General features: G+C 40.6%; 3 protein-coding genes across 3 annotated transcripts; 2 read left to right on the top strand and 1 right to left on the bottom strand.

The window, feature by feature from the left end:
- Window positions 1-2,308: 2,308 nt before the first annotated feature.
- Window positions 2,309-4,130, top strand: LOC102719834 (KIN17-like protein). The gene has a single exon (XM_006647240.3). It carries the CDS (start codon window positions 2,566-2,568, stop codon window positions 3,856-3,858), a length of 1,293 nt encoding a protein of 430 aa, XP_006647303.1. The 5' UTR covers window positions 2,309-2,565; the 3' UTR covers window positions 3,859-4,130.
- A 4,269-nt stretch (window positions 4,131-8,399) lies between these two features.
- Window positions 8,400-12,609, top strand: LOC102707652 (pentatricopeptide repeat-containing protein At1g09900-like). The gene is made up of 2 exons (XM_006648566.3): window positions 8,400-11,324; window positions 11,921-12,609. The coding sequence occupies exon 1, from the start codon at window positions 8,400-8,402 to the stop codon at window positions 10,380-10,382; it is 1,983 nt and encodes a 660-aa protein (XP_006648629.2). The 3' UTR covers window positions 10,383-11,324; window positions 11,921-12,609.
- Window positions 12,610-15,428: 2,819 nt separating this feature from the next.
- LOC102719644 (high mobility group B protein 15-like) lies at window positions 15,429-22,800 on the bottom strand. Its single transcript, XM_006664970.3, has 6 exons — window positions 22,404-22,800; window positions 21,504-21,582; window positions 21,118-21,277; window positions 20,955-21,041; window positions 16,469-16,839; window positions 15,429-16,308 (listed from the first exon to the last, which is right to left on the bottom strand). Exons 1-6 carry the CDS (start codon window positions 22,646-22,648, stop codon window positions 15,892-15,894), a joined length of 1,359 nt encoding a protein of 452 aa, XP_006665033.2. The 5' UTR covers window positions 22,649-22,800; the 3' UTR covers window positions 15,429-15,891.
- Window positions 22,801-26,850: the final 4,050 nt, after the last annotated feature.

Genomic DNA, 26,850 nt, shown 5'->3' with positions numbered 1-26,850 from the left:
TTAGCTCGAGGAAAGTTTGATCAACTGACGGATCTACCATGCCGCAAGGGTAGCTTGTCTGGTAGGGCTTTACCAATGCAAGAAGCACAACATCGGCGTAGTGTGAATGGTTAGGAGTGGGTTACATTGAAGGTTCTATCATAGCCTCTAATCGGGTTGCTGTGGTGGCATACTGGCATATGGGTGTGTACGTTGGGGACAATGTCTTATGAATAAAGATGTACACATATGATCAGTAATTTGTTTAAACAATCGTGCCCGTGATTATGGGTGATTGACCAAGCTCGAATGTGATTAATGTAAACTTTTTCAAAAAAAATAATATGATTAATAATTTGCTAGCATAGAATGGTAAAGCTAGTACTGTGTGGTTTAGCATGGTATTATTGGATGGTTGGGTCTGGTACAGTGTGGTGTAACGCTGACTAGTGGTTGGTTAAGTTTTTAATAATTATTAAAGTTTTGCCTTTGCCAAATAAAAGTTTGAAAATGATGGTTTATGCAAAATATTCCTAAGTCATTCCATTGTAAAGATATAGCAAAATAGTACCAAATTAGATATATTCTAGTGCAACAAATTAGTTACACCTAAAATCATTCATGCAACAATATATATGTTACATATGTGTCTAGATTCATTAGCTTATAAAATCTAGGCAATACCAAAAAATCTTATAACATGAAAGAGAGAAAATATACTGATAGCGGTACTTTGTCAGTATATTTTTGTCATATGTGTCTACATTAGCTTGTTTGTCTATTTTTTTACCGGATCCGACCCAGGCCTCGAGCCATTGGCAACTGCTAGCAGAGAGTGTCCATCAGGGTTCCCATTACCGCGGTAACCATCGCGGTTACCGCGGTAACCGGGCCCTCCGCGGGGGCGCGGTATGTATGTGGTTTTGAGTTTAAATTTGATGAGGATTTAAAATTTTTAAGGAAATTTAATGAAAAAAATATATGTTGTATAAGTTGGTATATAGTATAGTTTTGTCAAAGAAATTCATGAAAAAGTGTATTTTTGGCGTAATTAAAAATCATAACCGAGAATTCTGGAGAAAAAAAATAAAAAATAGCTTATTGCAAATAATATTTCGTAAGAAGATGGTTAAGAATAATTTATTGTTGAGTCATTATTAATTTGCACTAGACACATGTTGTACATAATGTTCGAATACAAATATACAAGAATGGATATAGGAAAAATATGTGTGGAGGAAAATTATATGCGCATGTTAGTACATACATAATAGTTTTGTTTGTAATAATGAGCAGTAGGTATATTTGTGACGCAACAATTAAAATAAAGTTGTTGTTACTCGTTATTGATATGAATTATTTGGTGAATGGTGATATGATGGTGTATGTTTGTACGTTGCAATGTCAAGAATTTAGATAAGTTCATGTCAAAATTTTCTTACTTTCCATATAACATGTCCTAAATGTCACAAATATAGTCACAAAATATTTTTCTTGTTATGGGATATCTATACTGAGGGTATCCATAGACCACATGATTACGTATGGCCAAAGGATACCGAATTAAAAGTAGATTATATCTTTATGATAATGCCTACGAGTTTGGTAACTAGCAGATGGTATGCCATATGTACCATGTCCAAGTCATAACCGAATTAAAATGGATCTTAGTCTTATCAGATTAGAATTCTATCATATCCTACCCCTACTATATAAGGGGGTACGGGGCACCCACCTGGACACGGTTATTCACATCTAATCCTATCGCCAAGTAGGATTAGGGTATTATCTCGCCTAGTCGAGGGCCTGAACCTGGGTAAATCGTCTCCTTTTTCATTCTAACCATCGAGTTTCAAGCCTAATAGCCACCATATAAGTTTATTGCCGACACCAAACGTCGACACTTGTATTTTTTTAGATTGTTTAAAGCTTTTTTTTTGCATTTGACATCTCATAAATTTTTTTGATTTTAAATCTTCTCCTTCCTACGGTTTCCTCGCGGTACTGCAGTTTCCGTTGCGAAAACCACGCGATTTCGTACGGTTTCCATCATTCTCATATGCTGTTCCGGCAAGCATTAGCCACGGTTACCGTGCTAAACTGCACGATAACCGTACAAAACCGTGCGGTAACCATGATTATCCTAAATATTTAAATCTAAATTTTTAATTTTAAAATTTATCGTCGTTTTTACTGTATCCGGTTACAGTGCTGCCGGGCAGTGAAACCCTGGTGCCCATAGCTGTTCAGGTTCCTGTCGGTTTTTACGGCATCGACTCGAGAGAAGCTAGGGTTCGCGTCTGCCCCCGCGTTCAGCTCCGCCTCCGCGTACCACAGGCGTCGTCCCCACCCACCAGGACAAAAAAAAAAAAAAAACACAAGCCAGCCCCCAATCCCCCCAATTTGCCGCAACTTCCCTACCCCGATCTCGCCGGCCAATCGAATCGAATCGAATCCCCAATTAATCGCAGCTTCTCTTCCCGGATCTCTCCGGCCACCGACCGCCGCCTCCTCCGTTCTCTCTGCCCATTTGACACAACCTCCTCCGCCCCCACAAGCCTCCCAAACCTAGGCGGCGGCGGCGAGATGGGGAAGCACGAGTTCCTGACGCCGAAGGCGATCGCGAACAGGATCAAGGCGAAGGGGCTGCAGAAGCTGCGGTGGTACTGCCAGATGTGCCAGAAGCAGTGCCGCGACGAGAACGGCTTCAAGTGCCACTGCATGTCGGAGTCGCACCAGCGCCAGATGCAGGTCTTCGGCCAGGCTCCCGACCGCGTCGTCGAGGGCTTCTCCGAGGAGTTCCTCGACGCCTTCCTCACCTTGCTCCGCCGCGCCCACCGCCACTCCCGCATCGCCGCCACCGTCGTCTACAACGAGTTCATCGCCGACCGCCACCACGTCCACATGAACTCCACGCGCTGGGCCACGCTCACCGAGTTCGTCAAGTTCCTTGGGCGCGAGGGCCACTGCAAGGTTGAGGACACGCCCAAGGGGTGGTTCATCACCTACATCGACCGTGACTCCGAGCAGGCCGTTAAGGCTAGGCTCAAGCGCAAGAGGATCAAGTCTGACCTCGCGGAGGATGAGCGGCAGGAGCGCATGATTGAACGGCAGATAGAGCGAGCCCAGCAATCCATGGCTAAAACTAATGGTGAGCACAGTGATAATGCTAACCTGGATGGTAGCGAAGGTGAGTCCGGCAGTGAGGATGAGTATTCGGACTCTGAGAATGATCATGACGAACATGGTGATAATACAAAAGAGGCCAACAAAGCAGCAGGGAAGATTGCAATTGCAATTCAGCGGGCTGCGCCAGGGCCAAAGGTTAACCCTTTTGATGATAAGCCAAAGGTTAAATTTGGTTTCGAGGAAGAAGATGAGGTGGGCATGTGGGATAAGGAGAAGGACGAGACGGCCAAGAAGAAGGGAAAGGATTCTATAAATGCAGCAGAAGCTAGGAGGTCAGCATTGGATGAGCTGATGAAGGAGGAGGAGAAAGCGAAGGAGCGGAGCAATAGGAAGGATTACTGGCTATGCCCAGGTATTGTGGTTAAAGTGATGAGCAAGTCGCTGGCAGAGAAGGGGTACTACAAGCAGAAGGGGGCTGTGAAAAGGGTGATTGATAAGTATGTTGCGGAGATCGAGATGCTGGAGAGCAAGCATGTTCTTAGGGTTGATCAAGATGAGCTTGAGACAGTTATCCCTCAGATTGGTGGGCTGGTGCGGATTGTCAATGGAGCTTACCGAGGATCTAATGCAAGGCTGCTGTCAGTGGACACGGAGAGATTCTGTGCCAAAGTGCAGGTTGAGAAGGGCCTCTATGATGGGAAGGTTATTAAAGCCATTGAGTACGAGGACATTAGCAAGATTGTTCAGTGAGATACCATGGAATTCCATCTCATTTCCTGGAGCATTACTGTTGTCAAATGCTAACATGTGACTAGATCTTTCTGTTTGTTGTGCTAGAGTTTGTTCTATTGAAGAACATTCACATGTTGATGTTTCTAGTTCATTCTAGCTGCTGAAAGAACAATTTGTAAGAAAATGGTCCAGTGCTTTCTTGCTTGTTTGGTGACTAGAATGGTATGCCAATTTTGTAACATGTGACCTCTCTATATTTGTTTCCAATAGATTTTGTTAGAAACTACCAATAGAACTTGTTCAACAGTATTTTGCCTAGTTTCTATTGTTAGATCTATCTGTTTGATCATGCCCATCTTATAATCATCAAGAAATCCAACAATGCAGTTAATCCTAGTACTCCCCCTGCCCTTAAATTTAAGGGATTCTAGCAATGAATCTGGACTAGCACTTATCCAGATTCATCTCAGGATACCTTACATTAAAGGACAGAGTATACATTAAGAACCAGGAAATATAGTCTCTAGCTGATCTTTTTGTGTTCTCTGTATGATCATGCCAGTCTAAGAACATATTATTTGCTGAACAGTATTATTGTGAGTTTGCTTGGGACTGCTTCAAGAGTTCCAAAAACTGTGCATTAATTGCCTGGCAACCCTTAGTAATGTAATTTTTTATTAACCTGGTTGAAATTTGTCTGGTTCAAATCCCTTAATAATGCAATATTTTTAATGACAAATATTTGCTGTTAGTTCATGTGCTTAACTTCAAAAATTCGTACTCCCTGTAGTCAATATTATTAGACCATTCAAATTACACTAAATCATATACTATTTTTATGTCCTAAACATCATATGAAAGTGATTGGAGGGAGTACTAGATAAGTTTGGCAAACACAATGGATTTTAACAACAATTGACTCTTTGAAGGTGGGTGTACTTTCTTCAGCTTCATTGTAACTTGCAGAATCTATGAAAAATCTTGGAGAAATATCTCTTTTTAATTGCTCATGCAATTGGGCCCTGTACCTTTGAAGGACAGTAATTTGAGCTATCACTCAAATGCTGCTCTGAAGAATGTAACGCTGCATGAGATGATCATGCAATTATATTTGTGAAGATTATTTTATAGGAAGGGCTGCAGGTAAATGCTCTACCATGTCCATGCCTCCCTACTGCTTAATTTTCTGTGAATTCACACAGCCAACACTAACTTATTTTACATGCTTGCAGGGATGGTATCAGCCACTTTTCCACGGGTGATCACCAGGTTACCCTTTTCTGTGAGATATTGTCTGTTATACTCCATTGATGATTTCTATTTATTTGGGTGCTCAGAGGACACCTGGTGGGTACAATATCACCACCCATCATGATTTCAGTCTGGAGTCCACCTACAGCATCAGTTTTGATCTGGAGGGTTGTGCTGAATTTCTTCAGGGTTTTTTGTTGCTAACTTTGTTCCACGCTACAATGATAATTATCTGCCATGTTTGGCAAATACTTTTCAGTGTGAATATTGTAACCGTTTTCACTTGTCCTGCTGTCCTGCATGTCCCTCTCCACCACCGCATCCACTGGTATGCATCATATCTATTTCCTCTGTACAGCCTTATGCCCTCTTGCTGTGTCAGTAGCATTTCATCTAACAGTCCTCTGCTTCTTCTTGCCAAGAAGCACATAGAAAAATTGGGGATTTTTCTTTCAATTATCACTTGTAAACCGCTTAATTGTGGTGTTTCTAGATCATTAAATAATCAGTCAGAGTACCTTTTGATTTTAACCAAGGCAAGCTCTTGGATTTTACTTGCAGAATAACTTTGCCGAAATGCAGATTTTTTTTATTTGTGTGTAGATGTAGATAAGTGCTAATAATTAGAACTCCTTGATGTACCGGTTAATCACTATCAAGAGGAGGAAGATGCGATGTGGTTTAACATTTACTCTTGCTAAAAGCAAGAATAACTGCTGAATGCAATGGACCTGCGAGCTTAGTGATTGTTAACCAGGAAAGTTTGCATAATCAAGGACCGCTGGTTTGGCTGGGTTGATAGTGCACTGGCAGCACTTGGATTACAGCTTTATTTTCTTCTATCTTATAGATTTGTGGGATCCAGTTTCAGGTTTTGGTGCCATTCTCTGAAGAATTATGCCATTGCAGGGAGGATGGTTTGAAAAACTTGAGGCTGCTAGCTTGGTTGACTAATTTTTCTGCCTTAAGAAACTCTTTGTGATCTCTTGTCAGGTTCTCTCCTGTATCCATTCACCCTTGCTGCTGGGACAGCATTTCAATTGAATGATCATACCCAACTTTTGTTTGCACTGAAGTTCTTGAAAGTTTTCAGTGTGCCATGTGTTCAGTTCTGAAAATAATCCATCCATGAAAGTTTTTGGAAATGCAGGTGCCATTGTATTGTTTCAAGTGAATAGAAAGTACTAGTGATTTATTTGGTAAACTAATATTAGTGTCTTTCTGTGGTTTTAGGATTTTCTCCATTCAAAATGTAATCATTTTTGGATTTGAATCTTCTACCTTACAGTAGTACTTGTCCTATCCATCACTTCCTGTTCAAAATTCTTTCTATTTTATCCTTGCCTACCCTCCTATCGCATCAATTCCTCATTTATTAAGGGAATTTAATTTATGCTAAGCAACTAGATATACTTGCATTCTGGGATGGAGTTAGTAGCAAATAATTGGACTGTTTTGTAAGGTAACGAAAACTAGAGTAGTTTATTTATATAAACATGTTGTTGCTATCAATAACTGCTATTACTCATGTTACAGAACTTATTATCGTGCGCTTCTCTAGTCCAGGTCATTATCTGTTTCTGTAATTACATCACTCAGTTGGCGAGACAATGAAGGATAAATAGAAATTGCTACTGGTCTTTAGTGCAAGGATGATTGGTACCTAGCCTGTTTCTGCGTATGCAATTGCTACTTCATGTTTGTGGCCATAGGTCCTGTTCCTATTTCTTGGTTTCAGGATAAAGTGACAAATATATGATTATGAATAGATCTGTACACTAGGTTAATGAGTTATTTTGGCCTGAGAGTTAATCTATCTAGCAATGGTATGTTCGATTTTTCTTTCTCATTTACTTGCATTATAATTTGACCATTTGCATTTCTTTTGTTTTCCCTTGAGGTCAAAAAGATTTGGTTGGGTATACAAATATATTTGCCAAGAACATTATGCCCCCATTTTGGGTGGTTTAGTTTGTTATGCTGATTAAGGAGATCATAGTTGTTCATGCTTAAATCAAACAACAGTATGCCCTCCAATCCTGCCCTAAAGTGTAGCAGATTAGATGAGCATGCCTTCCTGTTTAGTGCCATTGCGATTGATGCTTAATCCCCTGCTTATTCCTATCCATTCTTTTGCTACAGTTCTGAAATTTTCAAGAAAATGAAGTGAGAAGTTCTAAAAGAAATTTCAGTTAACAATTTTTTAGTCCCTTGCGGATTTGATGTGCTGACCAATGGCAGGATGGTCATTGTAATATGAACACAATGCAAGATGAAAAGCTGATAAACGCAGTAGAAATTGCAAAGTTGGTAGAGCTACTGAATCTGTGCCCATGTTTGATTTCGATATTTGTTTCGACTGAGCTGAAGAATTGGGAGTTCATAGTCCATAAGTTCCTAAGGGCACACATGTTTATTAGTTAATTCTCTCTGTTGTCCTGGAACCAAATATGGAGAAAATACGGGAGAAAAAAGAAAAAAATAGTTATTATGCATAATTATGGTCCGCAGTCGTCCCTTGGTATTTATTGAATGAATGATAGTTTGGTGTAAGATCAGGATCAATTATTCTTTTCTATTTATTGAATAAAACTTTGGCACATGACCGTGGATATATCATAAAATTAAAGGAAATTTCGGTGAATAGAAACGTTAACATAATATTTTTAAAATTGAGATTCAGAGTTGATTTCAGGTTTTTTTACCGTACATATTTGACGTGGTTTAGATAAGAGTTAGCCCTTCGAAGAACAAGCCCTAAGAATATGGCAACAGAAACTTTTTCAAAATTTGTATTAGATTATTTAGATTATGCACCTTATTTTTTTGTTTTTTTAATATTAAGAAGACGCTTTCATGGAAACATTGTTGATTGTATATTTGTAAATAAAAAATAATTTATGAATTCTAAAAATTAAAAACTCTAAATTTAAGATTAAAAAAATAAATTTTACCCTACACATAAATAAAAGAAACAAAAGTGAAAAGACCCCAACCCCCCAGGGAACATGCTGAAAGCTTTTGTTGATATTCATATAATACTAGTTTCATTTGCCCAAGGATAAATTTCTACAAAAAACCGGCCTTTGTCCTAAACTTCAAATTAATTAGGCCAAATGAAATTTGACGATGTTTTGGTTCAGTTTGTTGAAACCAATTTCTTTTGATTGGAAGCATTCATATCCTCCGTTGGAACGAAGTAGAATTGGCGGGCATTTCGTCGTCACGCCCGCCGCCGGCGGGTCCCGCCCGCCACCGCCACCGCCACCACCACATCCCCCAACCCTATCGCCTCCTCCACCCCGACGATGGCCTCCCCCTCCTCCTCCTCCTCGCCACCCGCCACGGCCTCCCCCCACCAGCACTTCTCTTTCCCGCCCCGCGCGAAGCAGCACGGGGCCCACCGCCCGAGCCCCCGCCTCGCCGCCGCCGCCTCCTCCAGGTGGGCGAACCGCAGGGCGAGCTCCATATGGGTAAACCCAGCCGCGCCGGCCCGCCCTGGCGCGGCCGGTCACACGCTGCGCCGCCTCGTCCAGCTCGGGGACCTCGACGCCGCGCTCCGCCTCCTCCTCCTCGGTGGCGCCCTGGCCCCAGCGGAGCCCCCCGCCGTCATCTCCTGCAACATACTCATCAAGAAGCTCTGCGCCCACCACCGCCTCGCCGACGCGGACCGCGTGCTCGGCGCGCTCAAGGCGGCCGGCGCCGCGGACGCCGTCTCCCACAACACGCTCGTCGCGGGGTACTGCCGCGAGGGCCACCTCGCCCACGCGGAGCGCGTGCTCGACGCGGCCAGGGCGTCCGGCGCAGCCAACGTCGTCACCTACACCGCACTGATCGACGGGTACTGCCGCTCCGGCCGCCTCGACGACGCGCTCCGCCTCATCGCATCCATGCCGGTAGCTCCCGATACCTACACCTACAACACCGTGCTCAAGGGCCTGTGCGTCGCCAAGCAGTGGGAGGAGGCTGAGGAGCTCATGGCGGAGATGATCAAGAACGGTTGCCCTCCCAACGAAGTGACATTCGCCACGCAGATCCGTTCTTTCTGCCAGAACGGGTTGCTCGACCGCGCCGTCCACCTTCTCGACCAAATGCCTAGGTACGGGTGCACTCCTGATGTCGTCATTTATAGCACCCTTGTCAATGGATTCTCAGAGCAAGGACGTGCCGATGAAGCACTCAACCTTTTGAACACGATGCTATGCAAGCCCAACACTGTTTGCTACAATGCAGCGTTGAAGGGTTTATGCATTGCCAAGCGATGGGAGGACATCGGTGAGCTGATGGCTGAGATGGTTAGGAAAGTCTGCCTGCCAAATGAAGCTACATTCAGTATGCTGATCAGTTCCTTGTGTCAAAATAATTTAGCGGACAGCGCAATCGAAGTTCTTGAGCAAATGAAGAAGTATGGGTGTGAGCCTGACACTGTCAATTACAATACAATCATCAATTGCTTGTCTGAACGAGGCCGTGTGGATGATGCTTCCTGTTTGCTAAACAGCATGGTGTGCAAGCCTGACGCCCTTGGCTTTAATGCTGTGTTGAAGGGCTTTTGTAGAGCTGAACGATGGCATGATGCTAGCGAGCTTATAGCTCAGATGTTCAGGGAGGACTGCCCTCTAACTGAAATGACCTTTAACATTCTCATTGACGCGCTTTGCCAAAATGGTCTAGTCAACTATGCAACCCAAGTGTTTGAGCAAATGCCAAAGTACAGATGCACACCTGGCATTGTCACATACAGTAGTCTTATTAATGGTTTTTCTGAGCAAGATCTTGTAGAGGTGGCTATTGAGTTATTTAGGAGCATGCCATGCCAGCCTGATATCTTCAGCTATAATGCTGTGCTGAAGGGTTTGTGCAGAGCGGCACGATGGGAAGATTCTGGGGAGCTTATTGCTGAGATGGTTAGAAAAGACTGCCCCCCAAATGAAATAACATTCAATATACTAATCAATTCCCTGTGCCAAAAGGGGTTGGTTGATCGAGCAATTGAGGTTCTTGAGCAAATGCCAAACTATGGAAGTACACCTGATATTTTTACATATAACGCCCTTATCAATGGCTTTTCTGAAAAAGGACGTTTGGATGATGCCCTCAAGTTATTAAGCACAATGTCATGCAAGCCTGACGCTATTTCTTATAACTCTACATTGAAGGGTTTGTGTAGAGCTGAGCGATGGGAGGATGCAGAGAAGCTGGTAGCAGAGATGCTTAGGAATAAGTGCCCTCCAAATGAAGTAACATTCAAGTATGCTAATCAGTTACTTATTATGCCTAACAGGGGTTGACTTTATAATTTTGCTTCTTGGATGAATGCCAAAGGATGGATTGTAACATTTCTGCCACTTAGAGTGATATTCTGCCCTCACCATTGACACGTGATATCTCCCTATGCTTGTGAACTGCTAGTATGATCTGAGTTCTGAAGCAGCACAGCTGTACAAGCCTGACAGATTCTGCTATTACACTGCAGTGAAGACTTTGTGCAAAAATAAGCAAGAGAAATTCGAGAGCTGGTAATTTTGATAAGGGATGAAGTTATGGCCTTGAATTTTCAGTTTGGGTGATAGAAACAAGGTATGGTTCTGTTCATTTGCAATCTGGCAAACACAGGTCCAACACAGCTTAAAAAGGAACTATTAAGGTACAAATATAGCTAGGAAGCAAATGTTGAATCACAAAAACATCATTCCATAGCATCATCACAGTGCTATTAAGTCAATAATGGAAATGCTATTTTTGATATTACTGTCTGTTCTATTGTAATAAGATGGGCTGGGAGCTCTTCCAGCCTGCGGCGCCCTCAAAGGTGGGGAGCTTGACTAGCCCCACGTGCTTGCCCAAGCTAGAGTTGGAATGGTGGATTGCTGCTTCTGCTGATGTTAAAAAAGAGTGAGAGAAGATGGCGTCCTGACTGATAATGACTGCAAATGAATTTGGGAGGAACCATGTTGAGGACTATTTTAGCCAAAAGCTAGTGAAATTTTGTTCTTCTCCGTATTATTGGAGAGTAGTATGAAAGGAAAGATCTTGGCCAGCATTTTGTAAATCGTTCATTGAATATCCTAATTCAGGTTAAAGCAGTTCAATTTAAGTACTTCGTAGTTATATTTGTTGGCCAATATTTCTAGTTGTCTTGTTACAAATGCATTCCATAGTTCAGCCAGAGGAGGGTCAGAGACCAAGCATGTTTGAGCCATTTTGGGCTTAGTCGCTGAGACACGTGCCATGTAAGTTTGACTTCTGATTTTCGTTACACAATTGAACTGATCAAATGCTGTTTTCATCTAGATAACATTTGTGGTCTATCATGCTAAATGCCAAATGCAAAATTTGGCAACCTTACGTAATTTTGTTGTTCTTGCAGTTCCTTGGTTTGTTACTTGACAAGAATTCTTTAATCTGATTGCCACATGAAAGATCCTAGGTTGTCAATCTGCGAAAACTTCAAAAGGGTGCTCGTAAAACGGCATATTTATAAACGAAAAATAATTTATGAATAAAACTTTTATATACATGTTTTTAGCGATCTAAAAGCTAAGACTAAAAAATAAACTACAATAAAAAACCCTATTAACTCTAAATTAAAGGTTAAAAATTCAAACAGAAGCGTAAAGATGAGGATGCAAAACCTAGGATCAATGTTCTCACTAGTCACTACAAGTTTGTAGCATTGATTCAACTCAAAATATGACGTACAGCATTTTGGCTCTCTTTGCTATAAATGTTTAGAGTATAGGATTCTGTTCATTTTAATAATTAATGACTCTATTTATTGTAGTAATTAACAACTTTCTTATATGGTGTAACTGTGTGTTGCATGCAGGAACAAGAAATACTATGTAGTGTTCCATCGATAAGAACAATGGGAGCTTTTCAGCCATGGGTGTAAATATTCGACCAAAGAGGTTTCTCAAATATTTACTCCCATCTCATTTACATTTGGGAGTAGCTATTTTTATGTCGCTACATTTTCCAACAAAAAATAGTCAAATCCTTTTTACACTATAGATTACTACACTGAAAATTTCAAAACTTACGCTGTAATTATATCGTAAGTTTTAATATTTGTATTGTAATTTTTCTAATACACAAGGCATAAATGAATTAGGATTAAAAGTAATTTATTATCAACTAAGGAGGAGTTAAAAGAGAGAGGCATACTTAAATATGGTTGAAGAGCAAAAAGGTGATTGAAATTAAGTGAAAATTGTGGCGCCATATTTTTAGCAAACCCCTTACGTTTTTAATTCTATCTATAATTATGTTGCCACCTGTATACTGTGCTTTGATGTGTATGATTTGCACTAGGTCTTTGAAGTATCAATAAATCAGATGTACACTCCTTTTTATTCTAGCAGTAGCACGAGATATCGACATCAATGCGTACGTATTAAGCTGCAACGCATAATTCTGGATTTGTTTTCACTTCTTTGTACATTATTTTGCTGTTTTTTTATGTATGAACTTGTCATGGGTATTGGAAGAAGGTAACCTTCACTTGGTAGCAGCAGTTTGTTAACCAGCCGGTGGTAATAAAATAAAGGTGTTCCAACGATCTCATCAGTTAATGAGAAACAATTAAGGGATATCAAGGGAGGCAGTTTTTTAGCACATGAGTGTAGGTACACCTATTGCTTGCATGCCATCTAAATAATTATTAAAAAATATAAAAAAAATTTAAGAAGATAGTTTAATATGAGTTATTTCACTCCACCAACATGCAAGTTTAAATTCAATTTTTACAAGTCGTAGCAAAAATAACAAAAACAATTATGAATATGCATATACTTAGTTTAGTTTTGTTTGTTTTTTTGCTACAACTTGTAGAAGTTAAATTTAATCTTGCATGTTTGTGGAGTGATATAACTTATATTAATCTATCTTATCAAATGTTTTTATATTTTTTTGATGACTATTTAAATTGCATGCAAGACCCATGTGCTAAAAACTGTTTTCCGGATATGAAGCAACACAGACACCAGGTAAATATTTTTTTTTCTAAATTTTGTAACAGCTGGCTTCTAGGAATCACATGTACGTAAAAAGAATAATGTCTGCTTAATTTTTAGACACATGTCACCGATTGTATATAAGTTTATACAACCAAGAAATTCGATCATGTAAATGACACAAGCAAAATGAATTCGACGGGCAGTGCTGGCACTAGGAACAGCGACAAAACGATTGCAGAGGTGGGTTGTCGTTGTTTCACTGAAATTAAGTACGTGCAAAACGTATTATTAACTATTAAAAATAATTTATAGGTAAAATTATATATATATATATCAATATAAAAAATATTAGAAAATAAATTATGGTAAAAAGAATCTGAAATCAACTCTAAATCAAAATTTTAAAATTCAAAGTATAAGTATAAGTGCAAAAATGAGAAAGAAAAATTATATATTTGTCTTATATATTACTTTCTCTGTACTTTTGGTTAATTGTTTGGTTATTCGTGTTATTTAAAATACAGAGCGAGTATTATAAAGTGTAAGGGCTGAAAGATAGCAATGAGATTCTGTTGTACGTTGATCAAGTACTCAAACATACTGTTTGCCAAATAGTAAATGTAATTAACTACCCGAAAGAACCACTTTTTTTTCACCTACTTCTTTGACCTCTGACATTCTATTTTAATTTTGTTTGATCATGTCTCTGGTTGTATTGTTGCGACATGTACTCGAGGTTATGTCCGATGATGACATGCATGTGGACTGCCGATAGCAAAAGGATTTCTCAACCTAGTTAAATGGGAACCAGACTCTCTGACGTTGCTCGTCTAGCGTGGCTCGTCCGCTCGATCCGCATCCGACGGAAACAAGCGAGTTTGACGGTCAAACGAGCTCGCACCTGGCCGAAGCCAGCAAAATTAGCCCATGAACAGCCTCCCGGATTGGCCCACGCTTGCTCGGCTGCTTACTGCTATACGAACTCGGCTATTAGCAAAGTCTAGAGCGTAGATTCTAAGCTCTCGAGAACATCTCCTCCGTTAGCCTCTCGTTTATTGCATGTTATACAAATAATTATTAAAATTTTAAAAAATTTATGAAGACAGGTTAATATGTGATATATCGCTACACAAACACGCAAATTAAAATATGGCTTTTACAATTTATAACAAAAATAAAAAATTAAACCGTAAATAGTATACACATACTTATAATCATATATTTGTTATTTTTGTTATGGATTGTAGAAGTCTTATTTTAACTTACATGTTTGTGTAGTGATATCACATACTCCCTCTGTTTCATAATATAAGACGTTTTAGCTGTGCTTAGATTCATCTATTAACCAATGTATATTGTTTATATATATATATCTAAATTCATTGATATCTCTATGAATTTAGGATACGCTAGAACGTTTTATATTATGAAACGAAGGTAGTATTAGTCTATATTCGTAATTTTTTTATATTTTTTTAATAACTATTTAGATAACATGTGTAATATTACATAGACGAGGGGACGTCCCCTCGTGAACCTAAAACAGTTTCCTGCAAAGTCTATGCATGTATGTTGAAAAAACCTCGTGCTCGTCGAGGATATAACAAGTATATCTCGCCACAGTATCGGTAGAATTTTGTTTATACTTTTTTTAGAAGAATACCAGCAAATGTTTTGTCTGTATAAGACGTAAAATTTACGTCTAATTTAGATTTCGATCTCAACCCAGCATCACTACCACCCGCTAGCGTTCGCTGTAACAATAAAATTTAAAAGGAATGGAAATTGAAATGTATTTATTAGCCATCACTGTGTACTGTTTAAAATTAAATATTTACATCAAACAAAAAATCAAATGGAGTATGAGTGTATGACTCAGGGAACTTGATTGAAAATATCATAAGAGGGTTTAGCGTGTCTCTATCTTTCTTGTTGAAAGACAACCCATATTATTTAATTTGTCTACGATGTTGACCATATTTTACTATTCTCAATTATAAGTTTCCTAATTATTCTTAATTGTATACTGACCATAGTTTACTATTCTCGATACAATGCGTAATTTATTTTTTATTTTAATTTACAGAATTAAAACTAACATGGTCCGGTGCAATGCTCAAAATCTTTTCTATTAGAGGAATAAAGGAGGAAGAACATTTGGGAGTTTTGTTTATGACTGTGTATCTGTGGGCCAAGACAAGGCAGTTTGTTGAGCATGTGCTCGGCTGCTCTCCACTTTCCGTCCGATGCGGATCGAGCGGACGAACCACGCTCTGGTTCCAGTTAAATGGCTTCAATTACATACAACTATCAGAAAGGGATTTGATGATTCGCTACATTTCATTGACGCAAACAAGTCCCATGTGCCATTGCCACGTGATGGAAGTAGCAAGTAAACCATCAAATTTGCCATCTTGTATAACCAATTTTTCATGTCATATAACCAAAACTTTCCCTGCTAACAATATTTAGTCTTTACAACTGTATAAGACTAAATGAGTTCTAATGTGAGCAATATACTGGTATACTCCTATGACAAAGTGAATAACAAAACAATGTCATTTTTTCTGGACCATCAGACCTCCATGATGCCCTGAAGTGACCAATGACCACTTCACCTAAGAAATAGCAATTCAAATTGCTAGCAGTAAAAAAAGGAAGATATTCAATGCGCTAAAAAAGCACATCACTTTCTAAAGACGATGCCAAGGTAAAAGTGAAACAAAACAGCAATCTGATCCTACAACAAAGGTAGAAGACAAATCCTGCAGCTGGTTGCCACTTAAAATTCTGTTCTAGTCTTGCTACCTTCAGAAATGTTCTTTTCAACTCGGCACAATCGTTAATTAGGTGGCATGTCACGTTTCTCATCTATCTTAGGGTTCTCCCTCCGGCGCAGTTCAAAGCGATCCCCATCAGCAGAAGGATCAGGCTGTCCATGAGAATCTGTTGTTTCCATGCTTGGCTCAGGAGATGTCTCGGTGTTAAACTCTTCATCATCTTCCACATTTCTTTCTCCCGAATCAGCGCTTTCATCGCTGCTGCTGCTACTACTGCCGCTGCATCCTTGATTGGACAGCCGGATATCACCTTCACTAACTTTAGAGTCCACCTCATCAATCGTCACTTCTTTCTGAGGAAGCCTCTGCTGAATAGGCACAGCGTTGCTGATAGGCTGACCTGTTCTGACTTCTTCTCTATAAGCAGCTAGCTGCTTCTGGTACCTCGCTTTGTCCTCTACACCTCTTTCTTGATATACCTACAATACCATTTATATAAATGTTACAAAGCACATATATTGCATGATCTTGATATACATACAATACCGTTTATATAAATGTTACAAAGCACATATATTGCATGATAAGCAGTTGCCAATTCAAAGTATTGAAATTCAAAAAGACCGTGTCTACTCTTACTGCTTTATCTTCAGGGCTTAAATTGTTCCATCGTTCACCGATTATCTTGCTGATAAGCCTGTCTTGTCCAGGATGTTCTGGCTTGAGCTTCCTGTGCTGATCTTGGAAGAAGAAATTATAGCCGCTCCTGTTTGGTTTAGGATGTCTGGGGTCTGTTGTACTTAGCTTCTTCCTGCGTCGGCGGCGACGTGTGCCCTTCAAACCAGCACTGTTAATTGCAACGCGGGGTGCCACAGTTGACACAACAGGTTCTTCGGTGGAATTATAGAGTATCACTTTCGTTGATTTTGAGCCCATGATAACAGTTGCTATGTAGCCATGTTCAAACTTGCCATCAATTATCACATCAACATTATCGGAAGAAGCTAGGTCTGACAAAGTTGAAGGAATAAACTGTTAGTCATAAATTTTAACAAGTTTACCTAAATGTAAGGATCAGCTGCAATAATTTCTGTCAATGTCATCCATTTAGTTTAGCACCGTGTAGAATATAGTTGAGAACAATAATACTTCCCGTAAATGTTTCTCCATTTAACAATCAGCCACAATAATAATTTCTATCAATGTCCTCCATTTAGTTTAGCATCATATAGAATATACTTGAGAACAATAATACTTCCCATCAATGTTTCTCCATTTAGCTTGGCATAATTATAGAACATGACTGTTTCTACCAAATTTATAAGTGGGTTTAGAATTTTTCTTATAAATTTCTAAAAGCACTCATGTTCTATAATTGTGTTAAGCTAAATGGAGAAACATTTACTTGAAGTATTATTGTTCTCAAGCATATTCTATACGGCGCTAAACTTATTTTATAAGTAGGTTTAGATTGATCTACTTGTACAACAAAATTATTCCAAGAATGGACCCTTTGCTCAGTACCATACAAATTGGTGCTGAGGATTTTGCTGAGCTGGCACGAAGTTCTTGGCGCTGACCACTTATGAAGCTAAAAAGTCTTGTGGGCAACAAGCTGATAAGTGCTCTAGTGGTTCGATGTTAAATGTTGTTCAAATAACTAGAGGACTTTCACCTCGGGGGTGAAAGGACTACTCGAATAAAAGAGTGGTAATATGTAATAGCTGTTTTATTTGTTATAGCTGTTTTTATTCCGAGGCAGAGTAATACTTCCTTCTCGGGGAAGCGAGTGTTACTCGGATAAGCAATGCGCAAATATGTTGTTACTGTTTTCACAAGCAGCAGACAAGTACTACCTTGGGGGAGGTAGTACTTAAGGGAAAGGGCCTACCCCTTGCCCGAGTGGTGTTTCATGTACGGGGGTATGTGGCACGAGAAAAAAGGCGTTTTTCGAGCTCTGGCAGCACTTTTATGAACTCTAGGTGTCTGAGTACCTAAAGTGATTAAAAGTGCGTTCTAGCTCATTTCTATGACCATAGAAATGGTTTCCCTCTACGTGCACGCGCGTGTGATGTGTGCATGCGTATGCGCACGCGTCTCTATAACGTGCATGCGTGTGCGTATGCGCACGCGTCTCTATATCGCGCACGCACATGCACGATCTTACTACGCGCACACACGCGTATGCGTGTGTGCGCATTGCTTCCCTCCCTTGCTTGAATGATCCCTCCCCCAAAGGAATCATTCCATCAAGCTCGGTCTTCTTTCAAAGGAAGGGAGCCAGGTCCACTCCCTTCCGTCACTCAGAGATTTCTTCCAAGTTTTTCAAAACCAGGAATCGAGTTGGATTGAATCGGGTTCAAGCCAAATAGATGGATGGTTTTCTTGAAGAGTTGGAAGAGTTGACTAAACACTGAAATATCTCGTTTGATAAGATCACAAACTAGTGTTTTTCAACCCGTCCTGTCTCGTGACCTGGCCTCATGCTTTCCTTAACATCCTGGGTTGAGTGTTTAAACTGAGGTTTGGAGAGAGGTGGGACTGTTATAGTTTAAGGGGAGTAGATGCCAGCTGAGTTTATTTCCCCTTTTTTTTTCTTTCAACGGTCAGCTCTGCTCACTTGTACTTGAATCGAGGAGTGCTCGCTTTTGAAATTTGAAAAAAAGAAAGAATAGTGGCTACTACATAAGAATATTAAAAGGTTGGCACTGAGAACTTTGCTGAGCTGGCACGAAGTACATGTGACAGTCTCTCAGCGCTAAAGCTCTTGGCATGACCAGATATGAAGCTTAAAAAGCTTGTGGGCTACAATAAGTAACAATGTGATAAGTGGTCTAGTGGTTTGCTGGTTTCATGATTTCAGTGCTCGCTTTTGAAATTTGAAAAAAAGAAAGAAAGAATATTGGCAACTACATAAGAATATTAAAAGGTTGGCACTGAGAACTTTGCTGAGCTGGCACGAAGTACATGTGACAGTCTCTAAGCGCTAAAGCTCTTGGCATGACCAGATATGAAGCTTAAAAAGCTTGTGGGCTACAATAAGTAACAATGTGATAAGTGGTCTAGTGGTTTGCTGGTTTCATGATTTCATGATTTCCTCGACATTGTGGGTTCGAATGTTCAAGGCTGAGAGTTTGCCCCCTCCCCCCTTTCTCTTTTTCTAATGGTCAGCTCTATGCATACGCACATGAATCAAGGAATGCTTGCTTTGCTTATACACACACACAACACACACACACAAATATATATATACACCCATTGGCCACTAAAAAAAGAAAATAAAAAAGATGTTGCCACTGAGAACTTTGCCAAGTTGGCACGAAGTCCATATGAGCAGCCGATCAGTGCAAAAGCTCTCGGTGCCGACTCTTAAAGGCTTGTGGCCTACAAGAGGTAACAAGCTTATAAGTGGTGTAGCGCTTTGATGGCCTCATGATTTCCTACACATCCTCGGTTCGAGCATTCAAATTGAGAGCCCCTCCCTCCATGGTATTTTTTCTGTTTTCTTTTAATGGACAGCTCTACCCATACATACATGAATCACCGGGTGCTTACTTTTAAATCTTAAAAGCTATATATGGTACCCATTGGCCACTTAAAAAAAAGGGAAATTGGACTAGCCAAGGATCGAACTTAGTTTGATAGGCAAGGAGGGCGTCTTACCACCACACTTTGTTTCCATCGTTGTTTAATTGAAACTGTTAGCTTGTTATCCTAGATATTAGAGTTGAATACCTTCAGCGGCCACCATGTGGACTCCATGCCAACTCGATAAAGTTCTTAGCACCAAAGGGCGTGTTTGGTTGGCTGCATGAAGCCTGGCTCGCATGAGTAGGTGCAGGCGACTGGTGTTTGGTTGCCTAGGCGTCCTTTGGGGCCTGGTCCAGCTCATGCAAAAAAGCCTCCGGAGCCAGGCCCGCTAGAAATAGGAGGGAACTTCACTCCGGATGCAGGCTGAGCGCATGCAGTCGTTTTTTTTTTGCTCAGACACCGCCCTTTGTCATCTCCTCCCTTCGTCGCCTGCATCAGCTCTAGCTCGCGGCTGCTCTAGACCCTGAGGTTCCGGCCGCGACAATGGATGACGAGCAGCGGCACCAGTCGGCGGCGCCGCCGGAGGAAGAAGGGGTTGCGAGGAGATTGGATGGCGTCGGCCAGCGATAGAGGAGGGCCCTAAGGAGCTGCGTCGCTGGCCGGCGACGCAGGAGGATGGCCTCGAGGAGCTACGACACCAGTCAGCGGCGACGACAGAGGAAGGGGTTGCGGGGATTGGATGGCGTCAGCCGGCGGCGGCGGATGGCCCCGAGGAGTTGCAGCACCGGCCGGCGGCGGAGGATGGCCCCAAGGAGCTGCAGCACCAGCCGACAGCGACGGCGGCGGCGGAGGGCCCCGAAGAGCTGCGACGACAGCAGCAGAGGACCCCGAGGAGCTGTGGTGGCGGCCGACAACGACGGGCGATGACGATGGCGGCAGAAGGCCAGCGATGATGGAGGAATTTGGCACCAGCCAACGACGGTGGAGGAAGAAGGCAGAGAGAGAGAGAGGGAGTGGGCACCGACGTGATTTTTTTTTGTTATTTCATATCATTGTTATTAATAAATGTGATGTTGTCATTGTTCTTCACCCATAAAATATGAGGGGTAATCCAACCAAATTCAGATCTGATGCATTCAACCAAACAAAATCTCAACTCATACAGGCTCAACTAATACGGCAACCAAACAACTTCATTTGCACCCACCTATCTAGGCTAGAGTCAGCCTGGATGACTCACACGGATCAGGCTAGACTGATGCATACAACCAAACAGGCCCAAAGTGTATGAGGCCGAGATGTTGTACCTCAGAACCTTTGTTGGAATTAAGTTTATTGGAGGGTCTATTTGTCGAATAAAAACATAAAGACTGGAATGTAAAATTTTGCTGCAAACTCACAAGCTTCAACTGAAGAAATGCTATGGCAACTTGCAAGTTGATGATTACAACACTTAACACAATGATACAATTTTACTGAAACTTTCTGAGTAACATTTTTAATATCTTCATCTCTCATAATGAACTGCTAGCCTGCCACAGAAGTCATCCTAAACAGAACAAAACTTGCAGAATATGAATGAGCTGAAACTGACCTGAAGAACAAGAATTACTGCTCCTTTTCCTTTTCTGGGAAACTTGACCTTCCGCTTTCATTTCTGTACAGGAAGTACTTCTGGAATCTGTTGAAACAAAATGGTATGAGCTAAACAAGAGAACAGCCAAACTAGAAGACAAATTTCTGCGGATCCCACAGACCGGTTTCATGATGCCAGCCTTGTGCTTGAAACAAGTATAGCTGCTCCAAATGGTATAATAGTGACATGTAATATTTCTTCAACATAAAAGAAGCATTTGTTGCAGTAGCCGGGAAAATAAATGACGCTGTTACTTCCCTCCATCTATTATCAGATTTCACCTGTGAGAAACAAAATTCAGTTATCTGCCTGCCAGGTGGACAGGTAACAACTAATAATGAGATCATGAAAACCAAAATTTGAAAGTATCATCCCTTTAATTTGCCTTTTTCTTCTATGGCAAACATCCAAGAAAATATTTTCTTTACCATATGCATACCAGCTTTGCATTACTTTTGCAAGGAACATCTGACAATTGAGATATGAATGCTTTTATGGAATTCCCACCTTATCAATGCCACCTCGTGAAGTGACCTCTTTAAACAGCTGATGAAGATCCAGGTCTTTTCCACCAATAATTGGCACCCTTAAGAAAAAATGATCTTAGAATTACACCAAACTGAAGTATGCAATTACCACATTACACAAACAGGTTACAATGCAAATCATTCATCAACATATAAATCATATATGTTCAAGCAACATTGAAAAACATGCATGTCATTCTTTTCGCATAATACAGCTATAGCATTTTTAGTCGATCAAAAGTATTTTGGAAGGGACATGCTAAAAACACTCAAATAACTAAGGCAACTACAAACTACAAGTGAGCAATGACATAAATGTTGAACATAACATAATTAACTAGGACTGTTCGTCAAAATTAACAAGATATAAAGGAATTAATCTCTGAACATGGCATAGAACAATAATAATTACCCAAAGCAAGGCCCGGCCAACTATCACTATCCATAGACATCATTTATTTACACGAAGAAAGGGAAAAAAAAGAGGATAAAACAGAAATGTGTTCTATCGAAAAATTGGAGACCCAATGGCAGATACAGGCCACATAATTTTGAAGGTAACATGGGTTGATTAGTCAAAACCGGACGTATATGGATGAAAAAAAGAATAAAAAATCCCAGTATTTGCATCGCTCATTATTACTAGGTTCGCTATCCCTTCCCAAACTTCTCTTTCTCCCCCCAAAAACTTTATCTTCCAAGCAAGTTGCAATTTTTTCCGCATTGAAAGAAACAAAGCACCAACGACAATAATAAACAGCAACCGTTCTGAAGCGCATGGCATCATCAAATGCTCGCGGAACAGAAAATGCAGGTGCATGGCGATGCCGGATAGAGATTGGCCACGGAGGAGGAAGAGGAAGAGGAAGAGATCCCTTACTTGAGCTTGGTCCCCATCTGCGCGTGCAGCCCCTCGAGCGCCGCCCTGAAGACCGCCGCGTCCGCCACCACGTCCTTGTACTCCGCAATCCGCGCCGGGTACGCCACGAGCGCCGCGCTCCCTCCTCCTCCAACTCCGCCGCCCACCAGACCCGCCGCCGCCGCCGCCTCCACCTCCACCACCTTCTCCTTGCCCTTGCCCTTCCCCGCCACGCCCTCCGCCTCCGCCTCCGCCGCCGCGCTCATCCCCCCTGCGCACACCCCACGACAAATCCATCACCACCACCACCACCACCACCACCTCCGCCGCCGCCCGTCAATACTCCTCCCCCTTCCGAGCAAAGAAAAAGGAACAGAGCGAGAAAGAAAGAGAGACAGAGACAGAGGAAGAGAAAGATGGCATCTTCACCATGTAGAGAGAGAGGAGGAGGAGAGGAGTAGTTTACCTGCGTGTCTTCTCCCCCCCCCCCCCCCCCCCCCCCCCTCGCCTCCGCGCTTACCTTACCTTAACCTGCGAATATTTTTCCTTTCTCCCCTCTCTTCCACACCCACACACTCCTTGATTACTGTGGGAGGTTAGCCTTAATTAAATAAACCTAGCACGCCCCGATTTGTATAGAAGGGGAGACGAAGGGGAACGAAGCTATACTAGCGTTATTTATAATTATAACCCCATCCCTAAGGTTGTATTTATTCCCCTTCCAATGGTGGAGCCACGCACAGCCATATGTGTTACCGTCAAATATAAAGAAGATATAGATAGTAAGAGATAGATATGTAACGGGGGATTATCTATCTCCAAGGAAAAAAAAATTTGGGAGGTGTCAGACTCCCTCCAACCCTCTCCGAAAATAAATAGGCTAGGGAGACTTAGATAGATAGCATGTAAGCATGCGGGGCCATATTTGGGTTGGCTGGTTGTTGTAGCGGTAAATTGTAACCAGTGAAATATGGCATACCGAGGTGTGTGTTTATTATCGTAGTAGGTTATTGATAGTCAGGTGTTGACATCGTCTACGGTACTATCGTCGTTAAGTATAAATAAAACGGTAATATATATTTGAGATCATAAAGCTCTTTTATAATTGTATCGAAAGGGGTTGAGATGTACCATCAATCTTAATTAATACATGGATAGAGATGAGATGATTCAATTTGCTAAATATAAATATACACTGCTTATACAGATGCAGTTGATGTTAGATGGGATTTAAGACGTGGCATTACAGTCGTCTCTTCTCCTACATAAAGCTTCTTTGGATTGTTTCGAACTTTTGCACAACAGAACAAACGATATACGTTCACCTAGCTGGGAAGACAGATGTACTGGGGCAATTTTTTGTTTCTTTTGTGGACAAATTAAATGTCACTATTTTCCATTTGGTAGGAATACAGCTAGCTAAGTATTAATAACTCCTCAAAATGGGTGAATGCACTACATTTAGTACTCACCTTGAATTACGGAGAACGTGCAGTAAATCGTGCAACTATGTATTTGACGTTTTTTCATCCTGATTTAAATGTTGTGAAATTAAATCAAACAACACGTGGAGCATTTGGTAGCACGAGCGCATGACACGAAATGTAGATTCCATATAGTATTAATTTTGGAATAAAACGAAAAATATATATATGCAAATAAAAGATTGATATAAAGGGGAAAGGATAAAGCCAAAGCAATCGATCACCTATCTTCTCCATTTCAGTTTCTCCTAATTTAAGTTATATTCTCAGTTAATTTTTTTTTCAAAATTTATCTGTTATGAGCTATCCAAACAACTTTTTATCTATTTATGTGACCATCTCACAGCTTTTTGAGGAAGGAAACACCAAAGATAAGTGCTACAGAATAGATCTAGCCTGAAAAACAACATTGCTAACAACATTTTCATGTAAAATCACTGATAACACATGGCAGGATTTGGATCCACTAGAGTCACTGACATATGTGATGTCCTAGCAGTGTAGCACCATAGGATGAGTGAATATGCCATTGTAAAAGCATCTATATATTAAGGGGTATAACGATTCCTATTTATATAGATTATTAGTGTTTTAGATGTCTTCTTGTCATTAGCGTTGAGTGCAAAATTATGATAATAAGAAGCAAATTTTCATAATAGATATACTCTATAATTTTTTTCATGTAATCAACTATATCTATGTTACAAGTGAAATTTTCCCAAGCATACATACCAATAATCTGACATGGCCGCGTTTGTTTATAGGTTAGATATCCGGTGTAAAAAACGTAGTAATAGATTATTAGTGCATGATTAATTAATTATTAGTTATAAAAAATAAAAAATAGATTAATATGATTTTTTAAAGCATCTTTCATATAGAAAATTTTTGCAAAGAAAAATACACCAGTTAGCCGTTCGAAAAACGTATACATGAAAAACAAGAGAAACTGGGTGAGAAACTGGGTTAGTAAACCGAACGGGGCCATAGTACGTTTTGGTGACCGGATAAGTAGAAACGAAGGTGGTTATATATTTGCGTCGCTTTGGGGCTAAAATCAGAAATAGACCAGATACGGTTGATGAATGGTGGGAAGGTCATACGTACACACACATATGATCCTCGCATACACATTTATACAAAGAAAACGGGGTCATGTGATATATATCATCGTATGGTTGATAAAGTTGTGCGATATTATATGGTCGGCAAAGTGCCACTTATGTGCAAGAAATATTTAAGGAGGCGAAAACGAAAGGCCAAAGTTTTGGCTGCTCTAGCTATCTATCTGAATCTCTGTGTTGCAATTCAACGATTGCTTGGCTCACCATCATTTCAGGTAAATTGACACTTGTGGCTCTTGGCGATTCGAGGTAGGCCAACTATAGGTGCGCTTTCTCCATTATTTTTTAATAATATTTAGACAAAACGATTAAGGAGTTGATCGAGAAAGAAGAGAAGATTTTAATGACCATGCTGAAGTAAATATTGCATGTCAGGCACTTGGAGTACTGAACGGCCATATATACGGATTTTCATAAACTCCGGATAAAGATTTACAAATTAACAGGGTTGAATGACATGTTAATTTTTTTCCCTTATTGTGTTGGAGTGTTTGTACGCCCCCTATCTTTTCGTTTCTGCTTATGATTATAAGCCAAAATTTAAATTTTCAACCTTAAATTCGAAGTTGTTCTTATCGAAGTTTATTTTTCAATCTTGGCTTTTAGATCGTTACTGTTATCAGTCATATCATCTGGTCTAACCCCAATGCCTTCCGAACACCAACTTAGGTGAGAATAACTTTCATCTGAATCTGCCATATGCTGAAATTGATCTTGCCATCAAATTTCTCGATGTCAAATTTGGACGACATATTGAAGAGAAAAAATATGGTAGATCAAAAAATATACGGTAGATCTGAAAAAAGAGAACAAATTCCCTGGTACGAAAGTTGTGTGCACGTAGCTGAAAAATCTCCAAAGAAATTGAAGAATAAACGGGTGCTGGTACGATGGTCGGTGTGAGCGTAGCAAATTCCGCGGGGAAGTCACAGATCAGAACAAAAATTGATGCTTGTTCCTTTTCTTTCTCGTGAAACGTGTGGCAAGCTGTTGTTGCTTCACCAAGAGGTGGCCGTAGTACAGGCTACGGAGGGAGGTACGGCTCCGACGACATGCGCGCTTGCGGACAGCTTGTCGCCGCTACCGCGCCCGTACGCACGGGTGTGACGAGATGACGCCGAGTCGTCGAGACACAGTCGGCAAAAAAACGCGCGAAGGACGAACGCCGCAGCCGGAGTAGATCGGATTGGTCTGATACCACTTGTTGAGAATAGTAGATCAAGGCACATGATTTAACGTGAAAAAACATCTCTAAGACAGCGAGGAAAGAAACCATGGGAGACAAATTCACTTATAACGATACAGAATTACAGGTACAACGGTGACTTATATTTATAGACATAGAATAAGACTAGCACTAGGACTAGTACTACGACTAGAGTTAGGATTAGGTTATTTGAGTCATAACCCAACAGTTAGGAATACATATATAAGTTTTATTTATAAATTATTTTTCATTGCTAATATATATGTTGTTTAGCTATTTATATGAAAAACTAAACAATCATCCCCTTAGACCTTATTCTCCTGTTATTTACATGTAGCCAAATGTCGTACTCCCTTCACTTATAGCTAACATATTCTTAACAAGTGAATTAGCTTCTTATAAAGCAACGGTCAGGCTTATGTATTATATATTAAGAAAAACTAGAAGATATCCCGCGCATTGCTGTGAGATTTATGAATAAATTTCTATAAGAAAAGTTTGTATTGCAAGCACAATGATTTTAAGTAAAAACACCCTGTGTTCGAATATCAGGATGGTTTCATTAAACATGCATATTGATTTGCGTGCTAAAGGACATGTATTCTGACATATGACGGTGTACATAAAAGATGTGACATGGTCTTTAGAACAAA

This window comes from Oryza brachyantha, chromosome 2 (assembly GCF_000231095.2).
Source record: "Oryza brachyantha chromosome 2, ObraRS2, whole genome shotgun sequence".
Lineage (NCBI taxonomy): Eukaryota > Viridiplantae > Streptophyta > Magnoliopsida > Poales > Poaceae > Oryza > Oryza brachyantha.
The sequence above is the reverse complement of the archived record's forward strand: the minus strand, read 5'-3'. Positions and strand labels throughout refer to the sequence as shown.